Source organism: Nanorana parkeri, unplaced genomic scaffold (genome assembly GCF_000935625.1).
Source record: "Nanorana parkeri isolate BGI_ZX_2015 unplaced genomic scaffold, ASM93562v1 scaffold331, whole genome shotgun sequence".
Lineage (NCBI taxonomy): Eukaryota > Metazoa > Chordata > Amphibia > Anura > Dicroglossidae > Nanorana > Nanorana parkeri.
This window is the reverse complement of record NW_017306599.1, coordinates 219,624-235,078: the sequence shown is the minus strand read 5'-3', so window position 1 is coordinate 235,078 and position 15,455 is coordinate 219,624. Positions and strand designations below refer to the sequence as shown.

General features: G+C 43.1%; 1 protein-coding gene across 1 annotated transcript in view; it reads right to left on the bottom strand.

Annotated features, from left to right (window-relative positions):
- TCTN1 (tectonic family member 1) overlaps positions 1-10,982 on the bottom strand; it is a 51,283-nt gene extending 40,301 nt beyond the window's left edge. The window contains exons 1-3 of the mRNA XM_018558304.1: positions 10,637-10,982; positions 7,945-8,065; positions 1,826-1,956 (exon numbers count right to left, since the gene is read on the bottom strand). Of these exons, the coding sequence (XP_018413806.1) occupies positions 1,826-1,956; positions 7,945-8,065; positions 10,637-10,940 (556 nt within the window). The 5' untranslated portion in view covers positions 10,941-10,982. The remainder of the gene's footprint in view (positions 1-1,825; positions 1,957-7,944; positions 8,066-10,636) is intronic.
- Positions 10,983-15,455: the final 4,473 nt, after the last annotated feature.

Here is a 15,455-nt window from a genome sequence, read left to right as displayed (position 1 = left end):
TTTCCTCTGTAAGGCTTTTTCACCTGGGGGTCCAGCTAATAACACATTTCCTGCCCTAGAGTGACAATGCTCACTCACCATACTATATTTACGTAGGAGCAGCGTTGTCACCCTAGACTGCTCTCCTGATTTGGACTGCAAACACATCCCTCTCTTCTCAACTGAATTACATAAAGAGGAGGGGTCAATAGCTCACAGAAGATACCTTGAAAAAGCTGATAATATTGTTTGAGACTTGAGTTTAGCACACAGGTAGTTTATAAGGATACTGGTTTTCTGTCCTTCCAGAAAGTGTAAAAAATGAAAACGAATGCTGCCACCACACCTAAGGACTAGTAAACTACAATAGATTTCATTTTTGTTTTTGGATTTAGATACACTTTTTTAAATTAATATGTCTTTATTAACAAAAAATATAAAAAAGCAGTAGGCATAGTAAATCAAGATTAGATACACTTTAATGCATATTCTTCTAGATTTAAAAGCTATGGGACAGATGCTACATTTTGAAAAAAAATATCTACCTTCAGGAATTGCATACATGAAAATGGAGCTCAAATGTGAAAATACATTTTTTTTTTTTAAACTGTCAAACAAAAAGAAAAAAAAAAAGAGTTCAAATGCAGCATGTTCTAGTGAAGGCATTGCACAAGAGGCTCCACAAGATAATCACATGCAACAAGCATAAGCAAAAATAGATCCAAAAGTACATTAAAATAATACTTTATTCCACTGTTGAGTCATGGTTCTGACTTAATTACATATTGACCAATGTTATTTTAAATGTATGACAGTCATGTGATAGAGCAGTGAAAAGGGAAGTGGCATATTTCCTATGGCTTGACTTCAGCATCTCATCTCTAACTCAGAGCTCATTTTTAAAAAATCTGAGCAGCCCAAAAGTAGCTCCAGGCTATGGAGCTAGCTCTGAACTCTAGGACCAGAGCCTTGCCATACAAAGTGCTTAGTGGATAGGTTTCTCTATTGCCACCTTATCCTTTTCAGTGTATTCAGGAGAGTAGGCCTGATGCTGCTTCCAGGGAACTGATGTCACTTATAGCAGAGCTGCCTGTATTCAGATCACCAGTCCGGCAACCAGCATGCAGCCAACTCTCCAAAATCGGCTTCATTTCCACACAAAAAGCCAGGACTTTTCAACCCCTCTTCCAGACAGCAAGAGGGATTGGTGTTGCAATCATTATAATAGATAAAAAATGCCGGCACAAAATAAATATTTAGTTTGAATGTGGAGCTAAATTTGTTGTAATCATTTTACTCCATAATAAATCTATAGTAATATTAACTTCCAAATTCTGTATTTGTTCTCTAATACATTAGCGTGATAGTGATCAGAGAAGTAGAAATTTTACGCCATAATAAATCTATAGTAATATCAACTTCCAAATTCTGTATTTGTTCTCTAATACATTAGCGTAATAGTGATCAGAGACGTAGAAATTTTACTCCATAATTAATCTATAGTAATATTAACTTCCAAATTCTGTATTTGTTCTGCAATATATTAGCCTAATAACAGTGATTAGCGAAATAGAGATTAAACAATGATCTTCGAAGAACCATCCGCTTTTACGTGCTCACAGTCTGTGACGGGTGACATACTATAAACATGCCTATTCAAGATGATGAGCATAGAAAAATTTGACAGTGCAATGTTAGATTATCTCATCACATAATCAACATGCACATATATAACCCATGCAGTCAGTTTATAATAAGAGACAAATCAGTCATGTAAAGCTGAAACCGATTAGCAAAATAGCTAGTTTCCCTTTTTTAGTGTACATGTAAATTCGGAGGTACTCACAGTTGGTTGTTTGAATACAGAAGACATTCAGGTTAACCACTTGCACCGTTTCTGTTACCCTTTGAGGGACAGTTGTAGAAGAATTGATGGAGTAGAGAACAGCTTCCTGCGAGCACAACCGTGTATCACCTCTGTAAAGAGAAAAGTAGAGAGAATTTTAATGAGTAAGAAACTTGCAGTTACATAACTGGTATTAGATTTGAAAGTATATATAAAGCCAAATCATTTGTTTTATCTTTGGACAGAGTAGGAAATGCTTAGAACCCTGCCAAGTTTTTTCAATTTCATTGGGGACATTTTCCCCTTAACCTTCCCTCCTAATAGGAAGTGAGAGGAAACCTCTAAACTGATCTCCCTTTAGATTGTTGTCACCAGGGCAGAAGTCCCTATTGGAAGTTTTCAGTTTACCTCCTGTTACAATAAGAACTGTAAAATTTTGGACTTCCAACATTTTCTGTCATAGAGCCCATTCACACCATATGCGTTTGGGCTGTGCTGGACAAGTTAAATTTGCCTCGTCATTGGTGGGCTCGGTTCACACCACCGTGTTCCAGTGGTGTGCGTTCAAAAAATGTATGTAGTACTTTTTTTTTTTTTTTAAGCGCACCGCAATGAGACGTGGTACAGCCACATCACACAGCAGTGAGCCCATAGAACTTAGCACTTGTGATAAGTCAATACATTTCTTCCCAAAAAAAAAAAAAGAGTGCGATGCATCTCAACGGAGCACATCGGCACTGTTCAGGCACACACACACCAGCAGCCATGCAGTTGAGCACAGCTACTGGTGTGAACAAGCCCTTGATGACAATGGTTACCATCACAGAGAGTCAAATTAAGGCAGAACAGGGGCTAGGCAAGGTACCAGCTCCCCCTCCCCACAACCCTTTAAATAATCCTGGCACAGAGAAGCCATCACATTTACATTGTCTGCACCAACATGATCACATTAGATGCTGACTGCCTACAATCCTCCCATGTCAAGTGATAAGCATTTGCACAGATTTGAGCAACTGCAAAATTGTAGATCAGCGCCACCTGGTGGTTCTGGAATAGAATGCAGGAGAATTCGGCTCGATCAATTATCAGGTCTATTTACAAAAGGGTGAAGTTTGGAGAAGGCAGCAGAAGTGAACAATCTGAGACAACATAGCTGAACCGAATTGCAGAATTTTTCCAAATCAGCTATGTTGTCCTAGATTGTTCACTTATCCTACCTTCTCCAAACTCTTCACCCTTTTGTAAATAACAAAAAAACAAAAAAATGCCACTCCCCAATAGAAGCAACAACACACCATGCAATCCTACTGCATCCTTGGCATATCAACTCTATAAATGACAACATATTATATTTAAAGAAATGGTATAAAAGGTCTAAAATCCTTTTCATTGGTAATATTTTTAAAATGCAAATAATATATATAATACATAAATATATAACAAAATTCTAGTTGAACAAATTCGAGTTGGATTTACTCTCTCTATTGCCCCAAGACCAGGTTCCTCAATGCGCTGCCTCTCCCTGCCAACCCCCCACCTCCCCAATGGAGAATGACAACTAGATAGCAGGGGTGGCAGGGTTGATTTTAATTTTTTCTTACTTTTTTACCACTTTTTTATTTAACTTATCTTTATTTTATTGTTTTGTACTTTTTATTAAAAAACTAAATTTTGACTTAACTTTATTGCTATCACACAGGAGCTAACAAGCCTGAAAGTTGTTGAACCTGTCACCTCCAATACAGGAGTTTGAGCACGGTACTGTGCCGCAACTCCTGTGACAGCTGAGATGGGAAGGCTGCGAGCGTAGTGTTTATATGCTCTGCTGCCCGCTCTTCAACCTGAACTACCTTGCCATGGTCCCAGGTCCCACAGAAGAGTGGGGGACCCCGAAAACCACGGCGGGGAGAGGACTGATGAGCAGGCTAATTACAAGTGATCTCAGCATCGCCGGGATCGCTTGTACAAAACAAGTGCCTGCTCCCCCTCTACATTTAGCTCTGCTAAATGTAGAAAAAAACAACTACCCGCTTGGCGCTGGAACTGCATGTCCCGGGCAGCGGGCGATAGGAATTCCACATCCCTGCGGTCCCTCTACTCCCTGCCGCCCCCAGGCTGGGCTTCGGTGGCCTTGTGGGAAATCCAGCCCTGCTCAGAGTAGATGCCTATAGCACAATTCTACTCCAATAAAAAAAAATGTAAAAAAAAGAGCTTTGATGATTCATAATAACCAGTGCATGCCTTTTCAATCTTATTTTCTCAACATTCAAGCTTTACTGATATTAGACTCCTTGATATTACACAATCAGCTCTATAGAGTAGGGCAAGTGCGAAGCCTGCTATTATTTACAACTGCAGTCCCAATCCTGCACGCCAACATGTATCATGTCTATGCCTCGACCATGTATGCTCTTTCTTCATCTCCCCAATGTTGTTCCAGAATGTGAAATGACAGAGACAGAGCTGCAGATTTTGGGTCGAACACCAATCGCTACATTGATCTGGTGATTAGAGAATGAACGGAGTTACACTGTAGTAGTGCGAAAGCATTTGTATATACAAACACATACTGTACCGAAAATGTAGATCAGCGACACCTAGTGGTTCTAGAATAGAATGCAGGAGAATTCCGCATGATCAATTATAAGGGTGAAGAGTTTGGAGAAGGTAGGATAAGTGAACAATCTAGGACAACATAGCTGATTTGGAAAAATTCTGCAATTCGGTTCAGCTATGTTGTCCTAGATTGTTCACTTCTGCCTTCTCCAAACTCTTCACCCTTTCGTGAAAAACACTGTAAAAAAAAATGCTACTCCCCAATAGAAGCAGCAAAGCACCATGCAATACTACTGCATCCTTGGCATATCACCTCTATAAATTCCAACAATTATATTGAAATAAATGGTATAAAAGGGCTAAAATATTTTTCATTTGCAATATTTTCAGAATGCAGGGTATAAAATAATAGAAACACATAGATATATAATAAGATTTTAATTGACCAAATAGAAGTTTTTGACAATGGATAGACTCAGAGTAGATGCCTATAGCACTCCAATAGAAAAAAATAAATAAAAGCTTTGATGATTCATAATAACCAGTGCATAATAACTCAGAGTAGATGCCTATAGCACTCCAATAGAAAAAAATAAATAAAAGCTTTGATGATTCATAATAACCAGTGCATGCCTTTTCAATCTTATTTTCTCAAAGTTCAAGCTTTACTGATATTAGACTCCTTGATGTTACACAATCAGCCCTATAGAGTAGGGCAAGTGCTAAGCCTGCTATTATTTACAACTGCAGTCCCAATCCTGCACCCCAACATGTATCATGTGTATGCCTCGACCATGTATGCTCTTTCTTCATCTCCCCAATGTTGTTCCAGAATGTGAAATGACAGAGACAGAGCTGCAGATTTTGGGTGGAACACCAATCCCCACATTGATCTGGTGATTAGACAATGAAGGAAGATATACAGTGATTACACAGGTCACTGATTAAAAATAACTTTACTAATTTTTACATGAATAAATAAAGAGTATATGAGACATTTACATTTGGCTGCTGTTATTAGTCTATTGAAAGCCCAACGGCAGCCAAAATGTATTTTTTTACAGAGTTAGGAAGGGATAGAACATCTGTCCATTTTCCAATCTACCTTCACATTGTGTAGATTCTGGTGCAGGAAGTGATGGGAAATCTCTACAGTGCAGATACAGATTCTAACAAAACATTTTCTGTTATCAGTAAAAGGGGTTTAGAACTTCTGTCAGGTTATTATTACTGTCCGAATGAGAGCCATTCCTCTAATGTCTTGTCTTGCTGCCACAGGAACAGGCGGTGATGTGAAATCTCCCAAGTGGGGTCATAGACAACTGTGAAATATTTTGGCTTGGTTTACTGACACAATAATATTTCCTGAACCACTGACTCAGGACAAATATGAATATCAGTAGTCGGATGTCTTTATCTGTATACTTCTTCTGAATTAAAGATGAACTGCAAAAAAAGCAAATACTGTATAAAAATAAGAAGCATGTATAATCTTACTTGAATCTTGATGCGTTTTGTGTATTTCTTCCAGATCTGTGAAGTAATCCGGGGTGAAATTTTGCCTCTGTGCAGCAGCTTCTTGTAATAAAGACCAGTCACTACTGCTCTTTCCTTGTACAGGGAGACTGGTCTTGTCTTTACCCCTTTCTGTATTTTTCTGCAGGCAGCCTGTAGTGGGTGGAGCCTGCTGGGTCCCTCCCACAGCTATGCTCAGGTTGTTTAAGGAAAAGGGGGAGTACAGAAGCGCTACTACCATATATAAACTGAATAGAGATGGCCAACTTACCAATGGATGGATGGTGGAGCGTAATCAGCGGCGAGGGGTCGAAGGGTGTAGGTCCATGAATGGTGAGGGTGGTGAGCACTCAGGGGGATATGTGAGCAATTAGGAGGTATGTGGGTCTCTGCTGTGGCGGCTGAGGGGGGCACAGTGTAAATGCTAGCCTGGGTATGTGTTGCAGGAAGGGGGGGGCGCTGGTTATTGCAGGCACAGTGAAGAGAGTAATGATGGGTGCTGTTACAGTTGTAAAGGGTGATGCTGGATGACAGGCTGTCTGAGCCGACGGCTGGGAGACTTCAATCTATTCAAGGCGGGACGCCGAATGGATCGGGGGTGTGGAATGTGGCACTTGCTGACAAGCGGCGGGTGTTTCAGGAAGATAAGGGATGGTAATGGAGGTGGTGACCTGTCGATGGGGTATGTGGCCAGGAGGGCCGGTCCAAGTGGTGAGACTCCAACGCTCGAGGGCACGAGCGGGGAGCCCGGTGACAACGAGCGGTGTGTCTGCAGAATGGAGCGGGTGAGGACGGGAAGTGGCGGAGGTAAGAGCTGGGTCTGGTGTGGACTACCCGGCTTGAGAAAGAAGACAAGCTCTTCGAAACGTGTAGCCGCTCTGTTTTTTGCCACACCAGACCCAGCTCTTACCTCCGCCACTTCCCGTCCTCACCCGCTCCGTTCTGCAGACACACCGCTCGTTGTCACATATCCCCCTGAGTGCTCACCACCCTCACCATTCATGGACCTACACCCTTCGACCCCTCGCCACTGATTACGCTCCACCATCCATCCATTGGTAAGTTGGCCATCTCTATTCAGTTTATATATGGTAGTAGCGCTTCTGTACTCCCCCTTTTCCGTGATCCCCTTGGCAAACGGCGGACACCCCGGTCCGCATCTATAAGAAGCAGCACACCCATCATTCCTAACCACACCCAGACACCCCCACCCTTGTGGTAGCGCTGCATCTAGGGACAACTCTCCCAATTTTCCATGCTCAGGTTGTTTACAGCACATTAATGATGGCATTGTTACTTTTACAAGGTGCTATTTGGGTTCACAAAGGCATTTGGTGCACAAATCCTTTGTGACTATTAATGAAGACATTTAATGTTTTTGTGCCTGGAGATCTGCTTTAATAAGTCAAAGTATTGGAGCAAGAGGTTCACCATGACAACCAACAATCATCTATTTCCCATGAAGTATAAAACCGGCCTGAGCTCAGACTTAAGGTGCCCATACACTGCTCGATTCTCGTACGGGAATCGAGCAGTGTGAACGAAGACGTGCGACCGTTTCTACTGTACCGTCGCACGTCTTTTGTCTAAGGAGCACGCTAGAAAACCAGCATTGACAGCAGCAGTGGGCGGGTGCAATAGCTAGTTTGCTATTGGCTATTGCAAAGTGAAATAGCCAATAGGAATCTAGCTATGCATTCCAATTGTGATTTTTTTTTTCTTACTTATGGCGGCAGCCGATGTCAGAATTAAGAAGAAAAAAAAAAAAAAAAAAAACGATCTCAGGGAAAGTAGACTCCCAGCGACCCCTGGCAAATTGTCGTTCGACCCCCGACGGGGTCGCGACCCACAGGTTGAGAACCGCTGCACTAGGCCCTTCTTCCTGTCCCCTAATTGGTGGGGGTTCCTAGCAGAGAGACTCCCAAAAGTCATACTCAGCATTCCACAATTCTGAATGACAAAGTTTAAGGTATCTTCAAGCCTTAGAAAACTGCAAAGACATTTACAGTGATACACCATATCTTCATATATAGATGGAAAATACTTACGTGACGGCAGAAACTGAACATCCAGAGAAGACACTGAAATCAGCAGCAGTGCAGTCAGGATCACAACAGCAGTTGACATCACACTGGGCTTCCAGCAGATCACAAACACACAGGTTGGAAACTAAGAATAATAATGTGTGATTAGATTCATAGGTGGATAACTGCTGCACATCACTTGGTTGCACCAAGAACAAGTGGACATTACCGTACTACAGTCCCTTTACCCATTAAAGTGGACATTCAACCCAGAGGTACTCTATGAGCATTAAACAGCCATATAAACACATGTACCTTGATAAATACATAGAGTCATGTTTGACTTGACTGTCCCCGCTCCCGTTGCCCAGAAATCAGAAATGGAAAGTGCCGGCTATTTACCAGTAGCACCATGTAACTCTTGAAATGCTGAGGCCAGGTTCACACTTGGGCAATATGTGACCGCGCGGCAATCGTGCACAGTACCTTTGATCGCGCCAGGCAGATTGCGTAGTTTCCCGCCGTGATTCTGCCTGTGCAATCGCGGACACTCGCTGCTGAAAAAAATATGTGGCAAAAAAAGGTACCTTATTCCATCGATTACCACGCGGATGTAACTCCCATTGATAATCAATGGGACCGGGTGGCACATACGTCCCGGGATCGCCAAAGTATGCACCTAGCCTAAATCCTATTACAGGCTAATTTTTTACAAGAAGTGAACTGCTAATGCTATATAAGAAACATTGCAACTGCAGTCACTCAGGCTATGTTCACACCATGTTTAGACCAGATCTGGAGCAGATCTGCAAAAGCAGTGCAATGCGTTTTGCTGCATTTTACCACTTTGTTTTTAGCTTAAATGGGCTTACAGGTGCAGCACAACGTGTTCCAGTTCATTTGAATGAATTTTTTTATATGTTTCCATGTGTTCCAGTACATTCGAGACGACAGAAAATGAGACGAGCAGTATTTTTTGGGGGTCTGGACCGGAACGGACTGCTCTGGTGTGAACAGAGCCCAGAAATACCATAGGGATACATTGGGATGCTTTTTCTGGTCCAGGAACAAACTGTTCTGGACATGATTCGAACATAGTGTGAATAAGCCCTCAATGTGCAGTGAATGGGGGTAGCCCCACTGCAAGGGTTAATACCACTTTTGCCCGGAGCACCCCAGCTCTTATCATAGTTACATTTTTAATCGGCCAGTTCAATATAGAAGATTAAATGTAATGTTTTATTTGTAAAAAGTATGAAACACTTCCTGAGATTAAAAGAGCTGCTGGCCTCCAGCTTGCTTTGCGCTGCTTTCCCCAACTTCTGGTCAGGGAGGGAGCACTCAAACCTACACAGAATGTCCCAATAATTCCAAGTTCTACTGGGCATGCACACCCCCACCAGTCATCTTTGGCTGTCTGTGCATGTTGACGCAGGCAGCATCGTCTTGAAGTCAATCCCCACAGTGTGCACAAAAGGGTGGCTCCATAGGACTGGTGATGTGCATTGGCGTAAAGGGAGTTCCCCCAAGTGAGACATCCCCCTTCCAGCTCAATCAGCTGTGGCTAGGGCATTCCCGCCCCTTGGTTATGTGTAACTGCGAAGCTGGGAATGCCCTGGCCACAGCTGATTGGGCCGTGAGGGGGGTTCATCACTGACAGGTTTAGCTCAGGCAAACTCTGTTTGCAGCAAACCAACGCACATCCAACGTAGGGCAATGCAAGGCAATGAAACCACCTGAGAAGATAAAAACTGCAGAAAAGATCTTTGGCCGGAACATTTAGAAAGAAAGGAAGCCTTCTGACGATAAAGGAGCAGCGAACAAGGTAAGTATGGAGATCAGCTTCTGTCATTTATATTACAATTGTAGAGTTTAATAATGCTTTAAAATCCTGACTATAAAACCTGGGTATTCTTTAATATTTCCATGTCATAAAAGCTGCCTATTGATTGTTGCATGCAGGGACAAGAACCATAGCTTATAGAAGAAGTCCGGGGGAAAACTTTTATTAACCCTTGCAGTGGGGCTACCCTCATTAAGGTCTAGGTAGGAAACTGCTGGCTTGCTCTTCAGTCCCTGGAGCCTCTTTCTCCCTCCGCTGCAGCGGTCTAAGATCTTGTGAGTCATCATGTTCTATACACAGTGTATAGGATGTGAGGACGCCGAGCGACATACCCTCGCTGCAGTGGAGGGGGAGAGAGGCTGGATGGAGCGCAGTCACAGCCATCTGACTGTGACGTTCAGGTGGGTATAACATTGGTATTTTGCACCCTAGACAAAAACAAACACTTCACCCTTGGTGTGCGGGGGTAGACCCACTGCAAGGGTTATAAAGTTTTGCTTTATGTATTTTTTCCACTGCTTATTGGGTCTGAATTGCCCTGGTACAGAGGGGCAGACCTACACAGGGGCACAATATATATGGACCAGTAACTCTCTGTATACAGCTCACCACGCACATTACAATCTCATTCAGCTCTACCAATAACTCTGTAGTGCAATGGTCTGCCTGATTGGATACACAATGATTGGTTAGTTTAGGGAGGCCCTATAATACATAGCTTTGGTAAAAGTTGATTGTATGGTCAGATTGTAACGTGTATGGTGATCCTGTTTCCAGATACATCTACCTGCTTCAATCCTCCATTGTCATGCCACCCTAACCCGCACAGGTACTGCAGAACAGGAGTCCAATTCAACCCAATAGGAAACTTACCGCTGGTCACCAGCACAGGGACGGAGCGAGCCTGAACTTGATCGAACGATTTGGGCTCTCTGACAATTACAGGGGTCTGGCTGGCAGGTGATGGAGTTGGGGTGCCAGGCTGCGGGGTGCTAGAGGGCTCCTCCTGTGTACCCCGCTTGGTCTCATTCTCCAGCAGCTCCCACACCTCCGTCTCATTGTCAGCACAGATCCTCACTGTGTTGTGTCTGCTGTCAGGTGGTTCTGTCCCTGAGAAATCAGCATAGCCGGCTTCCAGCATAGACAGGACGGCCAGTAGCAACCAGAGAAGAGACATGGCAGCCTCCTATCTTATGTTGCTATAAACATCCAGCATGAAGCCGGACTCCAGGAAGCGACGTCACATGACCTCCCATACCACCCGTGACAATCTTCCGGGATGGGGATAGATAGCACTGCATGGAGAGACTGAACACGTCCCTACAGCGCCCACTGCTGGGCCTTGACTGCACTGCTTTACCTAACATGGGAGAGCTGGGCCAGTAGGATGTGGAGTATGGTACATTGAAAAATGAAAGCGAAATTCCACATTTAGAAAAAAATGTGCATTGATTATTTTTTACATTGAACCCAGTAAAGCATTACAACTGCAATCAGTAGATCGCAGGTGCAATGCTCTGCATTCTGCAGATTCTCCCTCCTGTCTCTGCCTGTAGTGTACCAAGGTACAAATTTTCAGTTACATGCATGGGAGGTAATGCCAATGGACTACAAGAACACCCACATCACTGCACTTGCATTCCAGTTACATTTTTCTCAGCTGTCTCTCAGTACTACAGAACCACACCCCTGTTATGGAGAAGAGCAGAGAGGCAGAGTCATGTAGTCCTTTCCTGTTTATGCTGTGCTGATACAGTACGGTGAGTGAGCATTGTCATCCTAGGAATGGAAGTGATCAAAGTTTCACCAAATGAAAAAAAGCTGAAAAAAGAAACCAGGGCCAGCTACGACATCTAAGGTCCAGTAAGCTGCAATATATTACGTTTGTTTTTGGAGTTAGATACATTTTAAAGTCCAGTTGCAGGTTTGTGTTGTGTGTTTTGTGATGTATGTGTGTATGTAAAGTTTGGGTAATGGTGTATGTGTGTATAGTGCCATTACTGACCTGCATCTAGCTCTCGGTGTCTGGTGAGCTGTTTTCCAAATGTTCCTGGACAAATCAACAATCCGTACAGGGGTGGGACTGAATGTAATGGATGCAGCTTCACTGCGTTGATTACTGCTCAAATCTCTCACAGTTACACAAGTTACGTGAGATTTCACTAATTTCCAAGGTAAGAAAACACAAGGAGAGGCACGTTCTCACATCTCTCACCATGATCTCCCAATGCATTACAAGACATGTAGTTTGTAGGCAGAGAGCGTAAAGTTTTCTCTGCACAAACTTCAGCCTAGGAAAGCATGATGACGTGATTATATATCATATCTAGACACACCAGGAGAGAATATATAATCTTTTGTAGCAACACATATGCATACTTAGAGCCCATTCACACCATGGCGTTGCTTTAAATGCACAGTGCACCTTGTGTGCAGTACCGTGCGCTAGGTGCATAATCCATTCATTTGAATGCCATTCCAACACACCTCCTGGAAGCTGTGCGTTGCAGTGAAACGTGCAGTACTGCAATACTGGCCCTTGCATTGTCATAAAAATAAGTACTGCATGCACTACTTTTTCTCACCGCAACGCTGCTCTTGCTCCTGTACCACTACGCTCATTCATGGACTGTGGCCCCCATCCGGATCGGGATGGGGACCCCACGCCGGGTTTTTTTTTTCTTCTTTTGCTTACATTTTTTTTTCTTCGGCTTGCTACCTCAGAACATGGGCTGTATGGGCTATTGGGTATAGCCCATACAGCAGCCCTTCGGTCCAGCTGAACTGAAGGGCTCCGGCGGCCGAAGTGAGCCAAAGGATTAGCCGAAGCTTTGGCTTACACTCTGAAAAACCCTCTGTTTTTCACGAATCCAGTTAGGGCATTCTCCACGTTAGAATCTTGGCCTCCTCTCCGTGACCATAAACTATTCATCTCAACCTCAGGTCAACCAGCACAGTCTTACCTTCCACTTATTTGTAATTTGGCTTTAGGGCTTGTTCACACCATGTCTGGACCAGATGCGGACCAGAACAGTTTTTGTCAGCACCTGAAATGCATCCTAATTTCTGGGCTCCGGCCACACCAGTGCAGTCTGTTCCGAATTTGTTCTGTTCTGGAACGCTCCAAAATGCATGTAAACGCATCAAAACGCATGCAAAACAATGGACTGCACCTGAAAGCCCATTCTAAGCTTTAAAAAACCGTCAAAATTCATGGTAAAAATTGCTGTAAAAACACCCTCAGTTAAAAAAAAAAACGCAACAGAACGCGTCAAAAATGCACTGCGTTTGCAGATCTGCTCCAGATCTGGTCCGGACATGGTGTGAACAAACCCTAAGGCCAACACAGCTGCTCTGGGGGCTGAACTAGAAACTCTAATGGGTAGATCTGTATCCAACTTTACAGGATCAAATACAATGCTGCCTTGCTACAAGATACTGCTATCTTAACTGCAGTAAGTGATGGCTCGGTAAGGTTTCAATTGCTTGAGGTTTGATACCCCATGTCATTTAGAGATGCATATTGAATGCAAAAGCAGTATCAAATAACTTTACAGCAGTTCTGACTATTTAGGTATTTAATAATTAAAGGATCTACTGCTGAAATATTCCCTTTCTGACTAACTGTTCTTGCCATGTTACCATGTAACTAGACTCATACAGGAGATAGTAAAATGTTATTTTTAGGCTGGAAAGTTATTATAAAATATTTTGTTTAATATTGTTGTCAATTTCCATTGCAAAGATTTTTTTCAAACAATATGCTTCTGCTTCACTTTAGTTGTAAATAACACTAGGATGCACATGTTTCTGTTTGTAGAAGGTCTGACTGTGTCATATGTATGCTGAAGTATATACACAAGGAAGAAAGATTATAGCTTGTTTGACAAGGAACCTATAGAAACAATAATGCCGTTAAACATTGTATGGGCAGCATCACAGCTTCCTTGTGAAGGACTGCGGCCTTCTTCTCTGTCAGACAAGATGATCTCTCCACCATAGCTAGTAGTAGTAGTTAGTCACATGGAACTGGACTTGCTCTGTAATATTGTAGATACAAATTATTAAATCCACATTTTCAGTTGTAATGGAAAATATCTCAGCATTAATATTCACACAGTCACTGTTAGGAAGCCAGAGCCAGTGTTCAGGTGCAACTGTCTGTGTGTGTGCCTATATGCCTGGTTTTGCCCACAGAGCTTTGTCAGGTTGTGCATCATAGCAGAGATGCATGGGCATGTGTGCGCATGCATTGCCACATGTGCACTGGCATGAGCCTGTGTACGATTCAAACTCTAGCGCCTTACAGGCTATATAGGCTGTGACGTTCATACCTCTGGAGCCCGTTTTCTGAGATCCTGTGTTCTAATTTTAATTACACATTAACATCCTGGCTTGTCTTGAGCTTCCGCTGCTCTTTTGTGTTCCTGTGTTGAGCTCGGCTTGTTCTTGACCACTGCTCCAGCCTGACACCCTGTACTGTATTGTCCTCATGTTCTCAACCTTGGCCTGTTCCTGACTTCGTCCCTGCCTGCCGCCTGGTGCCATGCTGCCCGCCTTTGCTGCACGACTCATCTTGTATCGACCACGGTTTCTCTGAAACCCAGCTCTCCAGTGTATTTCTTCTGTGCAAGCATCCTGCTCGAGGTTTGTCAGCATCACAGAAACTGCTTACCTGGCTATGGTGTCATTGTCCGGCACTCATGCCCCTCTGTGCACTTGCGCACCTGTTCCACCATCTAGGCACTCTAGGACCAGAGCTACAAGGGAGGCCACCCTTGACAACTCAGACTACATCAAAGTACATCACAGTAACTTTAATCCAATCATCATTGAATGTGACAAGGTAGATGTTGATTGTCCAAGAACAAGATGGGAGGTGTGAATGTTGTGGAACCACCCTGTTATAATTACATAATCCAATCCCTTGGTGTCAAGAAGTCTGCATAGGCGTATAACCTTTCAGTTACGTTGCTGAAGGTGTAATTTGATGACAAATCGCCAGGGTAAAGATCTTAAAAATCATTATTTGTGGTTGAAAGATGATGTTGGAGATCACCAGCCTTGTTCAAGGATGGTTGTTCCATTTCAACATGGATGGTTGTTCCATTTTGACAAGGATGGTTGTTCCATTTTGACATGGATGGTTGTTCCATTTTGACATGGATGGTTGTTCCATTTTGACAAGGATGGTTGTTCCATTTTGACAAGGATGGCTGTTCCATTTTGACATGGATGGTTGTTCCATTTTGACAAGGATGGCTGTTACATTTTGACATGGATGATTGTTCCATTTTGACAAAAAAGCCGGTTGTTCTTTGTCCAAAATGTGCACCTCAATGTCCTTGAAAGAAAATACCTTTTCCATAAGGTGAAGGTTTTATGAGAGGTTGTTTTGTCTCCTGATTTACAGATCTTTGCATTCTTCACACACTACACCACATTTACAAAGATACTGCGGTTATGTTCGGGAGTTGGGTCCTTTGGATGTATACATTTCTGTCTCAATGTATTGCTGGGTTTGAAAGACACAGGGATGTGATGTCTGTGAAGGTTCTCATTCATCCAGGTCATGGTATATCTGTAAAAAAAAAGTCAAGGCAACTGGACTTGCTGTATTTTTCTTGAAGACGAAGCTTGAATAGAGGTGGGGGGAGGGTAAGACATCTATTGTCAGCCACATACAATGCTG